General features: G+C 40.4%; 1 protein-coding gene across 17 annotated transcripts in view; it reads left to right on the forward strand.

The window, feature by feature from the left end:
- SVIL (supervillin) overlaps positions 1-16,558 on the forward strand; it is a 345,773-nt gene that overhangs the window by 190,162 nt on the left and 139,053 nt on the right. For 14 of the 17 annotated variants that reach the window (XM_089668670.1, XM_089668672.1, XM_089668669.1 and 11 more), the window contains 4 exons: positions 8,613-9,446; positions 9,715-9,885; positions 10,283-10,317; positions 13,184-13,245. In XM_089668670.1, coding sequence (XP_089524796.1) covers positions 8,613-9,446; positions 9,715-9,885; positions 10,283-10,317; positions 13,184-13,245 — 1,102 coding nt within the window. The remainder of the gene's footprint in view (positions 1-8,612; positions 9,447-9,714; positions 9,886-10,282; positions 10,318-13,183; positions 13,246-16,558) is intronic. The other 3 variants (XM_089668676.1, XM_089668677.1, XM_089668678.1) reach the window with 1 other exon arrangement.

Here is a 16,558-nt window from a genome sequence, read left to right on the forward strand (position 1 = left end):
AACCACAGAACTGGGAAAGTCCCACAGCATCACATCTGTTTGTGTTGCATTTTGCATATCTCCTTCCACAAACTTACTGCACAACTAATCGGCCAAACTGGGTTAAAAAAAATACTTACAGATCTAATTCATTGATTTTTGTCATCCTTTGTTAATCTTGATCATAGCATGTTTGTTTTACTGGCATTATCTCATTGGTTCTTAAAAGAGAAGTAGTGTTTTTTTCCCCACCTAGGTGGATGCAGCATCGGTGCCACAGGAGAAGTACAACCAAAAGAGCTTTGGGTGTACTTCTCCACTTTTAAGGTTTTTTCTATAGCATAATTGAGTTAGGCAGCATAATGACCTGTCAGAATTTAGATCTGTTTAGGTGCTTATTAGCCTTACTTTTAGGAACTTGTTGCCTTTACCTTAATAGCACCCTTCCCTCTCATGGAGCACTAGACAATCTACTTCTAACTTCAGGGGATCTTCACCAATTAAATTGTGCACACCTTTGATTGGTTACAGGCCAACAGAATGGTAGTTCAGCACCAGTACTAAAAAATGGGACATCAAGCAATGAATCTTCACTGGCCAAGGTCTCTTGATAATGAAGTCAGGAAAACTTGCAGAACAATTCCTAAGAGCTGATTCTGTTGGGGTGGGGGCTTATATCTTAAGTTAGGCGAACAAGGATTAACACAAGCAGGTAATATTGCTAAAGAAAAGCTTTCTTGGATAGAATATGGGTACTGCCAATGCTGATAATAGTATGGTTCATGCTCTAGTGCTCCCATTGTTGTCCTTCTTTAACTTGGTGCAGTCATGCTTTACAAGGCTTCCTCTAAAGATTGCTAGGGTTCCTTGAGGTGTAGCATTTGTACCTCCCATTTGATGCTGCACAGTTTTGGGGCCAATCCCATTCAGCAGAGCTAGTTGCATGTCATCAGTGATCTTTATAGCGGTCTGTAATGGTGGTATTCTGACCACCACTGTAATGGGAGGCATTCTTCCTACTGCCCCCTAGGGAATTGGTTTTAGCATGGGTTCCCAAAGACCTGAAAAGTTATTATGGGATCCTTGCACACTAGGGCAGAAAGAAATTCCAGAACCTCTAGCAAAAAAGTGGCCTAAAAAAATTTAGTTTGAGGATTTATGGGCATTTGCGTTTTTATAAACATTTTTCAAAAAACATTATGTACACTTGAAACCACCAAACTCTCCTAAATGTCACCTTTATGCACATTTTATAAGCATCAAGTGTTTTTTTTTTTTTTTTTTTTTTCCCCCAAAACCCTGTCTCAGAAACATGATTCTGAAGGTTTTTCTTTTCTGCCTCTAAACAGTTCTCTGAAAATATGCCTGTAAACTACTAATGTGCATGGACACATAGGCTAACATAGAGCTGCTTTTACGGGCTGAAGAAAAAAAATGCAAAATGCTTGTGATAGCAGCATTTTTAATGCCCAGTGTGCATGGACCCTTAAGGGTTCCTTTGGAGTAAACGGGTTAAGAAGGGCTGACTTAAAATGGTTGTGTAAAGGCTCAAGGTTTTTTACCTTCATGCATTCTATGCATGAAGGTAAAAAACCTTCTCTGTGCAACAATTCCCCTGCCCCCCTAGTACTCAACTAAGCCCCCTCTCGATCCAGTGATGTGCACTGGAGTCTTGGCTATCCCATGACGCCCTCTCCTCATTGGCTGAGACAGCAGTGGGAGTCTTTGGCTCACATTGCTGTCGATCAGCCAGTGAGCCAATGAGAAAAGAGAGGGGGAGGGGCCAAGTCGCAGCTCCGTGTGTGAATGGACACACAGAGCAGGGGCTTGGGGAGTGATCATACTTGGGTGCCCTGAAGCAAGCTGCTTGCTGTGGGGGCACTTGACAGTAGGGAGGGGCCAAGAGTGCAGGCAGGGGACCCAAGAAGTGGAAGATCTGGGCTGCTCTGTGCAAAACCAGGTAAGTATAGACATGTTTATTTTCTGGGGGGGGGTTGGTGGTTTTTTGTTTTTTTTTTTTTTTCTTTCTTTCTTTCTTTCTTTTTTAATTTAAGCCTTTAGAATCACCTTAAGCCCAGTATATACTTTAAGAAAATTGGACGAACGAGCATCCTGTTTTCCTTTCCTCGATGTTTCACAGCAGGTCAAAAGCAAGGATTGTTCTAACTGTACGAAAATTCTCAAACGACAAAAGCATTGCAGTCTTTCATGCACAGTCTTTCGTATCTGATTTTTCTCGTATGAAAACTGAACATATTAAATGAAAAACATTAGTTCTGTTCACGTACGAGAAAAATGTTGGCGTTTTTTTGTAACTTCAGAAATTTCTGCTTGGAAACTCTGAATCGGATGTTGAAAATTCTGTGTACACAGTATTCGAAAATTGAACAATCTGTCCTCGTACGGAATTTTCCTTCCGTTTTTTTTCTCGTAGTTTGTAGCCCCTTAAGTGAGTCACTAATGTGGAAATTGTGAAGTGGTTGGAGAGGATCAAGATTGACTGCCTTTGAAGCCTTAACTCACAGGTTTAAGTAGAGTATTTAAAGTAATACATGGGAGTGCCAAGTAGCAGATGTTCTTTACAATACATTGAACATTGTTTTCTTAAGTAGCCTCCAAGTGTTATTGTTTTGGTTGTGGCTGCAGTTTTATTTAAATTGCTCTGTTTTCTGACTTGTTTTGTATAGCGTAAGAGAAGGTTATAACACCTGTCAAATTTTATTTTGCCATCCCTTTGTGAAGATTTCTCTTCTTCCTTTCCCATACCCAAACAGGAAGTGAGAAGAAATCCCTGCAAATTAAGGGAATCCCTTGGGGACCTCCAGGTCACCAGAACTAGTTTTCCCCTCTATTGCAGTTCTGGGGACAACAGAAAATTTGGGATTTTCTTTTGCTTTCACTTTCAATGATATTGGTAAACAGGACAAATAGAGAGGGGGAAATCTCCTTAAAGTGGAACTACTACTGCATCTAAGCACCACAAACCAAAAATGCTATTCATTGTTAATATTCAAAGCAAACTTCCCCATCCATCTAAGTCTCCATGCTTTATTTTGCTGAGAAATTATTTTGAAAAACACCCCCTGGCATTTCTGGCAGCGGCCATCTTGAGTAAGGGCAGATGATTCATGTAGCGTTTACTTCCTGGAATCCATCTGCCCTTAGCTCAGGCATTGGCTGAGCTGAGAACCCTCTCTCTCCTCCTAAAGACTCCTGGGATGTGTGATATCATTTGCCTAGGCATTGAAACCAGGTAGTAACTGAAGAAATGTAAAAATAAAAAAAAAAAGTAAAAAACAAGTAAATATGAGATACTTTCCTATCCATTTACGAATGCTAACAGCATAAGAATTAAAAATAGTAAATTGTTGATTGAGAGAGTGAAGTTCCACATTATTTGAGGCACAGAGTGCAAAAAAAAATGTACAGGTGTTCTAATCCCTCTCCACTCTATCCAAAACTGAAAAAAAGGTGTTGCCTTTAGTTATACTTTAACACACATAAATGGGCTGGGGAAATTTAAGGGAGCCAGGTAACAAATGTGTTGTCTTTGCAACTACATGTTGTCTGGTACCTGAAGTCCAGGAGCTGCCATAGATATTTGTGTGACTGTCTCCTACATTTTACATTAACTTAACTTGCCCGGCGTCTGCTTGTAGTCTGCACAAGCACCAATTCATGCCCAGTGGCATAGAGGCAACCAGTTTGCATAAAGTTCTAGCAAAGTTCTGGGATGCAGTCCTGGTTAGTTTTCACGATCCATACTATGGCAGCCTCCTGTATCGGATCTGAACTTGCTGCGTCCCTCCTAACAACTGTCAGGCTTCCTTTAACATACGTTGTAAAGATTGGCAATGGTCATTCTCTATCTGTTGCATGAACAGAGGAAACCAAACAAGTTTGGAAGTAAAGGGAATTTGTGGTTGTAGGTCTGGTTTACAGCATTGTCTAAAACTGCATTTTGATGACCAGAAATGATGCCAGCCACTCTAATAAGCAGCTGCACATTTTGTGAGATTAGACTAGCATCTTGCAGACAGGTGACAGGATACCGGATCCTAATCGATGATATGCGGATCTCAAATACAAAACCCAGTATTGGTAGACAACAGAATTCTTGGTAGGGGGCTTAAAGTCCTGCAGGTCATTGAAATGGTACTCTTTAGGCTACAATGTAATGGGTAAGGTTTGTGGGTGTCAAACATAATAATGGAAAATGTAACATAAAGCTCCTTTACCATTGCATATACAGGTGAAACTAGAAAAATTGGAATATCGTGCAAAAGTTAATTTATTTCAGTAATGGAACTTAAAAGATGAATCGAATATATGAGATGGACTCATTACATGCAAAGCAAGATAGTTCAAGCCGTGATTTGTCATAATTGTGGTGATTATGGCTTACAGCTCATGAAAACCCCAAATCCGCAATCTCAGAAAATAAGAATATTGTGAAAAAGTGCAATATTCCACACTGCCAAAAGCACCAAAACCTGGTTCAATGACCGTGGGATTACTGTGCTTGATTGGGCAGCAAAATCGCGTGACCTGAACCCCATAGAGAATCAATGGGGCATTACCAAGAGAGAGATGAGACTGAACAATGCAGAAGAGCTGAAGGCCGCTATTGAAGCATCCTGGTCTTCCATAACACCTCAGCAGTGCCACAGGCTGATAGCTTCCATGCCATGTCGCATTGAGGCAGTAATTGCTTCAAAAGGGGCCCAAACCAAGTACTGTGTACATATGCATGCTTATGCTTTCAGAAGTCCGATATTGTTCTATGTACAATCCTTGTTTTATTGATTGCATGGAATATTCTAATTTTCCGAGGTTGTGGATTTGGGGTTTTCATGAGCTGTAAGCCATAATCATCACAATGATGACAAATCACGGCTTGAACTATCTTGCTTTGCATGTAATGAGTCTATCTCATATATTTTCACTTTTTAAGTTGCATTACTGAAATAAATGAACTTTTGAATGATATTCTAATTTTTCGAGTTTCACCTGTATTTCTTCTATAACTGTCTTCTAATGATTCCTGCACATGTCCCAGCATTCACCTTCACAGGAAGTAAGGTTGTGTGGAAGTTTTGGTTTCACAGCTGGACATTGTTATGGTTGCTGGATGGGTCCTGACCAACAACATATGGTTCCCCCTGTGTCCTAATTGACATGAATGGGACTACCTAACGGCAGATGCCTGGAACACCTCACATGGGACCATGTGAATAAGGCCTTAATATAAAGTCTGCATTCTTACTGCAAGCATTTTTCTCCTAGAACTACAGGCTTCATATGCCAGTCAGATAGTAACAATGAAGAGATTATTTGGTGACTCTTAAATGCACTACTGATCTATTGTGTCCCACAGGATATATATGTAATAAGTCCTATGCAAACTGGAGGCTGTTGTAAGGCCCCTTTCACACAGGTGTTCCGTTGGTCCATTTTTCATCCATCCATTGATGGATGGAAAACGGACACCAATTTATCTCTATGGAATAATGGATGTTAATGGATGATCATCCGTTTTACATCCGCATCTGTCAACATCCATTTTTTTAAATGGATCAAAGCCCAGTTTTTGTTCCATAAACAAAACAAAAAAAAAATTAATGGACAAAAACAGATGTCAACGGCCAAACTATCCATTTTTGCATTGGTAGTGGATGTAAAACCGATGTAAACTGAATCTGTTTTTTCTTTGAAACAAACGTGACTGAACTAATGAAACAAACAGAATGCCCATGTGAAAGGACCCTTACTCTGCGTGAGGACATTGCTAAAGTTGCTTCTTGATTTTTTTTTTTTTTTTTTCTATTTCTCAGGATAACAAATGCTTATATAAATATTATTTAAATGAACTTGTGAGCCACTGGAGTCAAAAATCTGTGTATTAGATCGCTGGAATTTTTTCTCCCCCTCATAAGATGTAAACTACATAAAAATAATTGATAATTACCACGCTCTAATACTACCGTGCCGATACTATACACTTAAAAATACCACTAATTAATATATACTGTGACAATATCAACTTATCAACTGCATTACCAAAATTAATCAAATTATATTACCACAGTGTTTGGTAAAAAAATATAAATATAAATAAAAAATGTGTGAATAAATCCAGTAGTGATAATTTTACAATATAAATATCTCATTAAAAATAAATACATTCATAAAGTCCACTGTGCAAATGTGTAAATCAAAAAATGATTATAAATATCTCATTAGAAATAGATAAATTCATAAAGTCAAATGTGCAGATTGTGCAAAACAAAAAATACATTTTTTATATATATATATATATATATATATATATATATATATATATATACATACATACATACATTTTTTTTAAAAAATATATATGAATTTATGACGTTCAACAGCAAAAAAATGTGCAAAAAGGAAAATGTGCAAAAAAGTTTTTTTGAAGTTCAGCAGGGAGAAGATGATGATAATATACTCTCCTTTCAAGCTGCTTATGGTGGTTTGGCTGGAAACCTACGGATTATCTTCTGAGCCTATACAGGCATAAGGATTTCTCCCTCCTAGAGCCTCTCCTCACTCCAATGCTCAATGTATCCTACTCCAATTACTCCTTTAAAACTTTAGCAGCATTGCTCAATCCAGGGTCAGGTGGAGCACCAGGTCCCAAGTAGTAATGGGTAAACCAAGCACAGTTCGGTATGCTGGAGGTTCGGATGAACCAGGATATTGTTTAAGGCTATTTTTGATTTTGGTTGAATGTTCTTGGGGCATTAGAGGATGTTCACCCTTTTTTATTCTCAAGATCTCCACCTCCAGGCAACATCACGGTCTTGCAGGTGGAGATCTTGAGAATAAAAAGGGTGAACATCCTCTAATGCCCCAAGAACATTCAATCCCAAGAGAAAACAGCCTAAGAACATTCAACCAAAATCAAAAATAGCCTAAAACAATATCCTGGTTCATCCGAACCTCCACTATACCGAACTGTGCTTGGTTTACCCATTCCTACTTGGGACCTGGTGCTCCACCTGACCCTGGATTGAGCAATGCTGCTAAAGTTTTAAAGGATTAATTGGAGTAGGATACATTGAGCATTGGAGTGAGGACAGGCTCTAGGAGGGAGAAATCCTTATGCCTGTATAGGCTCAGAAGATAATCCGTAGGTTTCCAGCCACACCACCATAAGCAGCTTGAAAGGAGAGTATATTATCATCATCTTCTCCCTGCTGAACTTCAAAAAAACTTTTTTGCACATTTTTTTGCTGTTGAACGTCATAAATTCATATATATTTTTTTAATTTTTTTTAATTTTTTATATATATAATTTTTTGTTTTGCACAATCTGCACATTGGACTTTATGAATTTATCTATTTATTTCTAATGAGATATTTATAATCATTTTTTGATTTACACATTTGCACAGTGGACTTTATGAATTTATTTATTTTTAATGAAATATTTATATTGTAAAATTATCACTATTGGATTTATTCACACATTTTTTATTTATATTTATATTTTTTACCAAACACTGTGGTAATATAATTTGATTCATTTTGGTAATGCAGTTGATAAGTTGTTATTGTCACAGTATATATTAATGTGGTATTTTTAAGTGTATAGTATCGGCACGGTAGTATTAGAGTGCGGTAATTATCAATTATTTAAATGCTTATACAAGTTTTCACAATGCAAATTAACTGTTATGCTTATTAACCTCTGATTATTGCTTCTATAAGGGTAAGATCTACCTGACCCTTTCACAAGTGATATCCAATATTTATCCCAAAAGATTCAATTTAAAGTGTATGTGAACCCTTACAATGAACTTCTTTTATTATATTCCCTTTTGGTCTGGTAAATATAGCTTTGAATGTGTTTTGTGATAGCTGTTTGACAAATACAAAATTACTGGTTGATTCTGCCATAAATCCAGTGAGCTCCTGTTTTCCTGCTTGTGCTGACAAAGCAGTGCCTGTGTTGCATTGAAATCCCAAGGAGTCTTATCAGCTCTGCCCATATCACTTGTGTGGACTACAGAACAACTCCCATCTATGTTATGGAGAGGGGGATATGTTCTTTAGTCCCATTGAGGAGAGCAGTCTTAAGAGACAATGCTGCTCCTTCACTGATACATAGTGAATGAATATGGTCACACTAGGGCAGGAAGTTTGGTACTGACAGGATCACCAGGTAAAAGAATAAAAACAGCTACTACCTCTAAAATATTGGTAGGATGCAGATTATTACTTTTTTGTTCTTGGGTTCAGATGCACTTTAATTTTGTTATGCAAATTACGCACCTTGTTTTCCATTGGTCATATACCTCAAATGGTCTTTTGTTTCCAAGTCCTTTCCTTCTGTAGGCGCTACTTGTTGATCCTATAAATTTACCTTTTAATCACTTTTAAAGACACAGAGGGGTATTTACTAAGACTAGAGCTGCCAGAATCTGGAACAGCTGTGCATGGCAACCAATCAGTTTGTAGCTTTCATTTTCAAAGCTTAACTGAATAAGCTGAAGATAGCAGCAGCTATTGGTTACTTTACGCAGCTGCCGCAGTTTTAGTGAATCCTCCCCTTTCTGTATATTATGCTTTACAATTCTAATTCCTTTTCTTTTTTAAAGAGTTAAAAGTAGAGAGAGGCTGGTGAGAGATGAAAACATGCTGGGGAGTCCAAAACCCGATACAGAGACTTCTAGTCAAAAGCAACATCATGCCGCCCCGATCTACTATGTGCCTTTTCAGTCTGAAAACTCTGCCTTTGATAGGGTCTATAAACAGCCAACTCCTTACCGCCAACCAATGCACGGCTATATCCAGCCAGCCAATGTTGCTTATACACCAAAAATGATATCTCGGACTCAGTCTGACAACGTCATGGTTTCAGCCTTCACTACTTCCTTGAGAAATCCTCGAGCTATCAATGATGTGAACATTGAGAAGTCCCGTCAAATTAGTCACGGCGTGACCAGCACAATTCAGCCCTTCAAACTGGGAAATAGCACTGCTAAACTATATCACTCACTTGATGATACACCAGCACATGACACCAAGCAACGGCATGAAGAAAGGCTGGAGCTGAAAGACCAACTGATGTATGTTTCACCAATTCAACCTCCAAAAAGATCCCCTGAAAATGTAGGAAAAAGTGAAGCTACAGTGTATCTGCAAAGCGGAACAGCTGCACTTTCATCCAAACCCCAAGGCCAAAGTAAAGAGGTCTCTACCATGAAACATAGGATGCTTGTACGCTCAATGTCCGACTCGACGGGCGCTCAGAAGATGGAACCCTTTAAGATTAAGGAGTCTGACGTGCAGAATGAGATGGTATTTTTAGGCACTGAAGACGACGCTCATTTTGCCAATGGTGAAACTAGTGCGGTCAACACTAAGGTGTCTGTAGCCCAGCTCAGGAGTGCATATTTGGAGACGGCAAACTCAAGCAAAAGAGTTGACCAGTGGGTGACTTTTGCAAGTTTTTGATTCATTCCTTGTGTGACTCCCTGCACGCCCTTTACCTTGTTGCACATTGTTTGCTAAAAAATGCACTTGTTGGTGACCAAAATGTTTCACGCTGTAGTGTTAACACAAAAATTAGTGTTGTTCCCCCCCTCACTCTTGCATGTTGTTTAATTTTTTTTTAAATTAGTTTTGTGATTTTAAAATTCTGTTTTTTTCCTCATCTTCTTTCTTTTTTTCCAAATAACCTACATCTTGGTTACAAAGTGTGCCTAAGGCTGAAATGCCAATGTCAGGTGTTGATTTGGGTGCTGCCAATGAGCGGGAAAAGGGCCCTCGAAAGCCGAGACTGTATTTCTCACCCGGTGACAATAGAAAGACATCTGAAAGATTTAGAACTCAACCAGTTACTTCAGCTGAGAGAAAAGAAATGGATAGGTAGGCACTGGAATGCACAGCCAAAGCCGCATACATAAACTGAATGGAGATATCCACTAGGCTTGGAATAGCATGGCACTGTGTACAGGCAGCAGTCTGGTGTTTCAGGCTTTTTTTTTTTTTTTTTTTTTGCTTGGCATTTGGAGCCTCTGAGCCTAGACCTAGAAAGCTTCACTTGTTAACTCATGCATAATAATATGTTTTCATACTATGGATGGTTTTACTTTGTGTGGTTTTGTGTCCACGTGCATATCAATTCTTACAACTGATACACAAACTGTACAGCTGTGTTCGTGTGGTTTTATGGCCTCAAGTCTTGCTTGTGTGTAGCATACAGATATTGTTTCAGTCTATCTGAAAACAAATGGTTTTTCTAATTGTGTCCTATCTTCCACAGGACGGTGTTCCATCCACCAGTGCAAACAGCTGAAGGCAAGTGATTTTTGTTTTATTATAATCTGTCACGCTTGAAACGATTTCTTTTGGATCGTTCATTTGTGCTGCTTTTGTTAGCTTCCTGTTGCAGTCAACTCAATTATCCACCAACTTTGCTGATTCCCTTTACCACTTTTCTGTGAATAGGCTGCAATGTTATCTGCTATTTAGAATGCGCATATGATAAATGAATCGGAGGAGGAACTCGGCCCCTCCTCCTAATACTGGACACCATATGAAGCTTGAGCTACTGGTTACAGCAGCTGCTGGGCTTTTGCATTTGTTAAATAAAGATAAAATTTAAATAATCAGTTATAAACAATAATAAAATATAAATTGGTGACCAAAAAAGCATTCTGGTTTCTTTTTCAAGAGTACTTCTTGGCCATGTTAAAGTGGAACTTTAACCATAACAAATTGATAATAATGTTCTTTAGGGGGGAACATACACTATATGGCCAAAAGTATTAGGATGCCTGCGTTTTACACGCACATGAACTGTAATGGCATCTCAGCCTTAGTCCGTAGGGTTCAATATTGAGTTGGCCCACCCTTTGCAGCTATAGCAGCTGCAACTCTTTCGGGGAAAGGCTGTCCACAAGATTTAGGAGTGTGTCTATAGGAATGTTTGGCCATTCTTCCAGAAGTGCATTTGTGAGGTCAGGCACTGATGTCAGACAAGAAGGCATGGCTTGAAGTCTCTGCTCTACTTCATCCCAAATGTGTTCTATCGGGTTGAGGTCAGGACTCAGGCCTATGCAGTGAAGTTCCTCCACCCCAAACTCGCTCATCCATGTCTCTATGGACCTTGCTTTGTACACTGGTGCCCAGTCATGTTGGAACAGGAGGGGCCATCCCCAAACTGTTCCCACAAAGTGGGAAATGTCTTGGTATGCTGACGCCTTAAGAGTTCCCTTCACTAGAACTAAGGGGCCAGGCCCAGCTCCTGGAAGAACAACCCCACACCATAATCCCCCTCCACCAAACTTGGCACAATGCAGTAAGGCAAGTATCGTTCTCCTGGCAACCGGCAAACCCATACACGTGTCATCGGATTGCCAGACAGAGAAGCGTGATTCCTCACTCCAGAGAACACCTCTCCACTGCTTTAGAATCAAGTGGTGGCAAGCTTTTCACCACTGCATCTGACACTTTGCATTGCACTTGGTGATGTAAGGCTTGGCTGGAAACCCATTCCAAGAAGCTCTCTACACACTGTGCTAATCTGAAGGCCACACGAAGTTTAGCTATTGACTCTGCAGACCGTTGGTGACTTCTGCCTTCTGTGCGCTTCAGCATGCGTTGACCCCGCTCTGTCTTTTTATGTAGCCTACCACTTCGTGGCTGAGTTGCTGTTGTTCACAGTTGATTCCACATTGTCGTAATACCACTAACAGTTGACGGTGGAATATTTAGTAGCAAGGAAATTCCACAGATGGACTTATTGCACAGGTGGCAACCTATCACGGTACCATGCTTGAATTCACTGAGCTCCTGAGAGCGACCCATTCTTTCACAAATGTTTGTAGAAGCATTCTGCAAGTCTAGGGGCTTGATTTTTATCCACCTGTAGCCATGGAGGTGATTGGACCACCTGAATCCATGATTTGGAGGGGTGTCCCAATAGATTTAGCAGTATAGTGTATGTTCTACATTAATAATTATGCTACCAAAATTAGTGTGTGCTGTAAATTGCCTCCAACATTGCTCCTGTTTCTTCTTGCTGGAGGCTGCCATTTTGCCAAAGCCCATTGTCCCTGAGCAGCTGTAAATCTATAGGCTGTTTTGGTTGGTTTTTAAGTTGTGTACATTGTTAAACCTTTATACATTGGGATGAGGTGTGGCTACATGGACCTCTTCATTTTTTATTTCTGGGAAAAGACATAAAATGGATGTAAAGCATACATAGAAATGAACTGTAATGTTTCTAACATGCACTGTGATACTTAAAAAAAAAAAAAAAAAAGTGCAAACTATAATGGTTTTGGTTAAGTTTTAAAGTGAAACTTGGAAAGTAGTAGCAGAATTTGGAATAACATGCAGGTTTGCACATTATGGTAAACTAACCTCGGGTTTGCCCTGTTCCAGCCATAACAGCTCTGTGCTCTCCCTTGAGGTTGCCATCTTTGCAAAAACATATTCTACTGCCAGCCGCCCCCTCCTTTCATCATCGGGAGGCCAGTGATGATTCATTTCCTGCGCATAGTCAATGAAGTTACATTATTCCAGCATTGTGCTATGTACTTTGACATCAAGTGTGCACAACAGGCAATGTTAATTCACCAAAAAATAATTTTTTCGGAAATAAAGTACAAAGTCTATTACACCAACTTGCTTAATAGCAATTTTTGTATCAGACTTCTATCCCACTGTAAAAGGTTATACATTTTATGTCTGTTTCTTTGTTTCTTAAAATCAGGGGTATTGGTGACCTAGTGAAGCAGTTTATTCTCTCTGGGTCATGTGACAGTGCTCGGGCCTAGCAGTTGCCTGCCAGGCCTGAGCTCAGTCACTGGGAGGCAGGTCACAGGCTTCCCTTTTCTTAGAAGCGCTGGGTAGAGTGTCTGGCTGTGATGGAGGAAGGAGTTGAGGGAGTACAGGTGAGTATAAGGGGGATGTGGGGGCCTTTTGCTGGGACAATGTCACTTTGCCCTACACATGCAAAAAAAAGTACAAAAAACATATTTTGTAAATTATAATAAATCCTCATTAATCAAGCAATTCAGAGTAGACAGTACTTGAAGCTGGTTGTAGACCTGAGGTTGATGGTCTTGAGATAGATATAGATATAGATATATATATATATATATATTATGTTACTGTATGTGTATTCAATTCTTATATTTTCCTTGTATGATTGCAGAGGAGGCAAAAGTGGACGAGAGGGCAAAGCTGAGTGTAGCTGCAAAAAGGCTTCTGTTCCGAGTAAGTATATGTCCCCTTCTGGCATTTGTGGGATTGGTACCGTTTTACAGTTTGTACAAACAGTTGTCATCATTGCTGTGACTTAGTTTACTTTTTTGCATGTCGATAAAGGGCTTTGGAATGGTGCCATCTAAGAAAAAGGTTATGTCCTTTTTAATGAAAACTTTTTATCTGAGTGGTTCAATTCATTCCCCCAAGAAAGCAGATGATTGCATTGCTCGTAGGCCAGGTTTAACAAAGAATACTGATGGCTTCTTTTTTTTTTTTTTTTTTTTTTTTATCTGTAATTTGAAATTGTGCCTTGCTTTAATCTTCTGTAGAAAAAATAACAGTCTGCAAAAGCCATTAAGCAGTCTACCTTGACTGGCATTTATGGGTAATTTACAACACTGTTCGATAAAATATTGAAAGAAAGGATGCATTTGAAAATTTGTATCCTGAAGACGTAACATGGTACAGGTTTGAAATGTTGCAGAAAAAGATACCCATAGAAGTTATATATGTAAAAATTGCGTACACAGACAAACATGGAGAAGGAGATTTTTTTTTTTTTTTTATTTCCTTTTAGCTCCAGTTTTTATTTATGGATGTGTTGTGCTGCCTCAATTATTATGGGTAGGGTGAATTGTAGTTTTTAGTTTTCTAAGCATCTAAACTCCCATGTAAAAAAAAAAATCTGTTTAAAAATCTATTTTTGTTTTACAAATCTGTTTAATATATAACAAAGGTTTTCTTAGATTACTGTAGGTTAGTGTTTCACAACCTTTTTTCAGTCGTGGCACCTGTTAAAATCCTGTGCAATCTAGAGGCACTCTATTCTAAAATGTAAAAATTAAACACCGTTTTACATAACCCAGCAACATCCACACACATAGGACACCAAACAGTAGAGGCGATTTATTCTTTCAAGGCAAATACACGGTTTCACACTGGTACTGTCTAGTATACCAGTGTTTCTCTTCTCCCTTAGCTTCTCTCCTTCACTCAGCCAATATGATCCCAGTGCTGATGGAGAGAAACAAGTTAGAGGCAAAAAAGGTAGCTGGGGGGGCGTGGCCCGACGCTCCATGTGAGTGGACGATCTCCATAGCATCTCCGGGCTATCCTGATCGCCCACACCTGCAGTATGGTTCGTTTTGCCCCTGGCTTGTTGAGGAACATCGCTAATTCCTGATTGACGGCTTGGTGGATGGGAAGACATCGCAAACAGCCTCCGGCCCGGACGATCCTTGGCACCCGCTCCTGCCAAGATGGCCTCCACTCCACCGCACCGCGCTCTTCGGGGGAACTACCAGAGGCCCCCTCAACCTCCTCACCAGCTGCTCTGGATCAACCAATGCTGCTCTCTGACTTCCCTCAGTGAAGATGGAGTGGAAGAGGCTGCAGAACCCACCCTGTCGGATGTCCTTACTACTATCAAGGTAAACCATTCTGATCTGATGGGAAAGGTGGTGGAACTCAAACTTGATCTCCCTATCTTGCACCAGGACATGCATAAGGTTTGAGAATGGGTGTCAACTACTGAAAGGCGCATTAGTGATTTGGAGGATGTGCTCAACCCTCTCCTGCCTAAAGTTAATTCATGTTGGGGTAAAGTTTAAGCTCTGGAAGATAAGGTGGATGACTTGGAAAATCGCCACTGCAGAAACAACTTGAGGTTTGTAAGCCTGCCTGAAAGAGTGGAAGGGTCAGATCCGGTGGCCTTTCCTGGCGACCTGGGTGGAGCAGGTATTTGGCCGCTACTGCTTGTCCACCTGCTTTCTGATTGAAAGAGCCCATAGAGTCCAGGCAGGCCTCTCCAAGAGGGTAGTGCCCCTTGCACCATGGTGATTAGCCTTCTAAACTACAGGGACTTGAACTCGATTCTGTGTGCTACTCACCTGAAAGGGAGCCTTCGCATCAACAATGCGGTGGTATCCCTCTTCCCTGATTATTCTACTGCGGTCCGCAACCTCAGGGCCAAATACCAACATGCCAAGCAGAAGCTCCGTAAGAAAGGGGTGAAATACTCTATGCTCTTCCCTGCTACTCTACGTGTGGTACACCAAGGTCAAGTGCAGTTTTTCCAGTCCCCTGATATGGTCCTGCCATGGATTGAGTCCCTACCACGTCCAGCAAGATCTCCTTCCAACCCCCTGGGTCACGGTTGCAGTATTTACTGAACTGCTTGTCCATTTATCTACATTGCCTTGTCTAGCTACTATTATTTTGGGAGACTTCAACTCTGTCCTTGATCCACACTGGACTGGTTGAGGCCTCTCTCCTCTGACTCCAGGTTGTTTCGGCAGTGGTGTGACTCCTATCATTATGGTTGATATTTGGCAATGGAAATTTCCTATGGCCAGGATATATTCTTGTCAATCTAAATCATATCATGCTCTTTCCAGGCTGGGCTGCACTCTGGCATCCACTATGGTACTACCATGGGTGCTTTCTATTTCTTATGTTCTCCAAATGGTTTCAGACCACTCACTGCTGTGAGTGAAGTTGCACTTGGGTCATAGGCCTGCCGTTCCGTCCTGGAGGCTCTGTCCTCTCTGGATCTCCATGCCTGAATTTCAGGAACTCATTTTCACTGACATGATTAACTATTGGGCTACCAATGAGCACTCCTCCTGAAATGGGATATCAGTGGGATGCCTTTAAGGCAGTAATTCATGGTTCCTATATCTCAAATATTGTTCGGTACTGTACGGTTGCTAGGGCTACCCAACAACAGCTAGAGTCATTGTCATCTGCACTATCTCAATACGCCTCTTCCCCTTCGTCAGAGTCACTTGGTGCCTTGATTGAGGCTTATCATGCCCTGCAGCTCCACCTCGTTGACTTGACACATAAACACCAGCTATATCTATCCGCTAAGCTGCAGGAGCATGGTGGGAAGAATGGCAACATGTTGGCCTATCTTTCTCATATAGAATCCGCAGACAACTCTACCCAAAATTAAATTCCCTAATGGTACCATTTCCTTCGACCCTATCATTAACCAGGCTTTTGCTCATTTCTATGAATCTTTATATTATTAAATTCGGATGCTGGAGCCCCTGCTGAGGACTGCTTTGCAGGTTTTTTTACTTCCCTTAAATTTCCCACTCTTACTGAATTGAACCACTCACTCCCTGACAAACCATTATCTGTGGAAGAAATATCAGCAGTGGTTTGCTCCTTGCCTCCAAACAAGACACCGGGGCTGGATGGGTTACCCTCTGAATAGTATCAAACATATGGGGAGGACCTGGTCACACGCTTACATAGTCAATTCAACTCCGCATTTGAGAATAGATCACTTCCAGATTCCAGGAATGAGGCTCTA

This window comes from Staurois parvus, unplaced genomic scaffold (assembly GCF_062004578.1).
Source record: "Staurois parvus isolate SC_StPar_1 unplaced genomic scaffold, SC_StPar_1.0 ptg000061l, whole genome shotgun sequence".
Taxonomy (NCBI): domain Eukaryota; kingdom Metazoa; phylum Chordata; class Amphibia; order Anura; family Ranidae; genus Staurois; species Staurois parvus.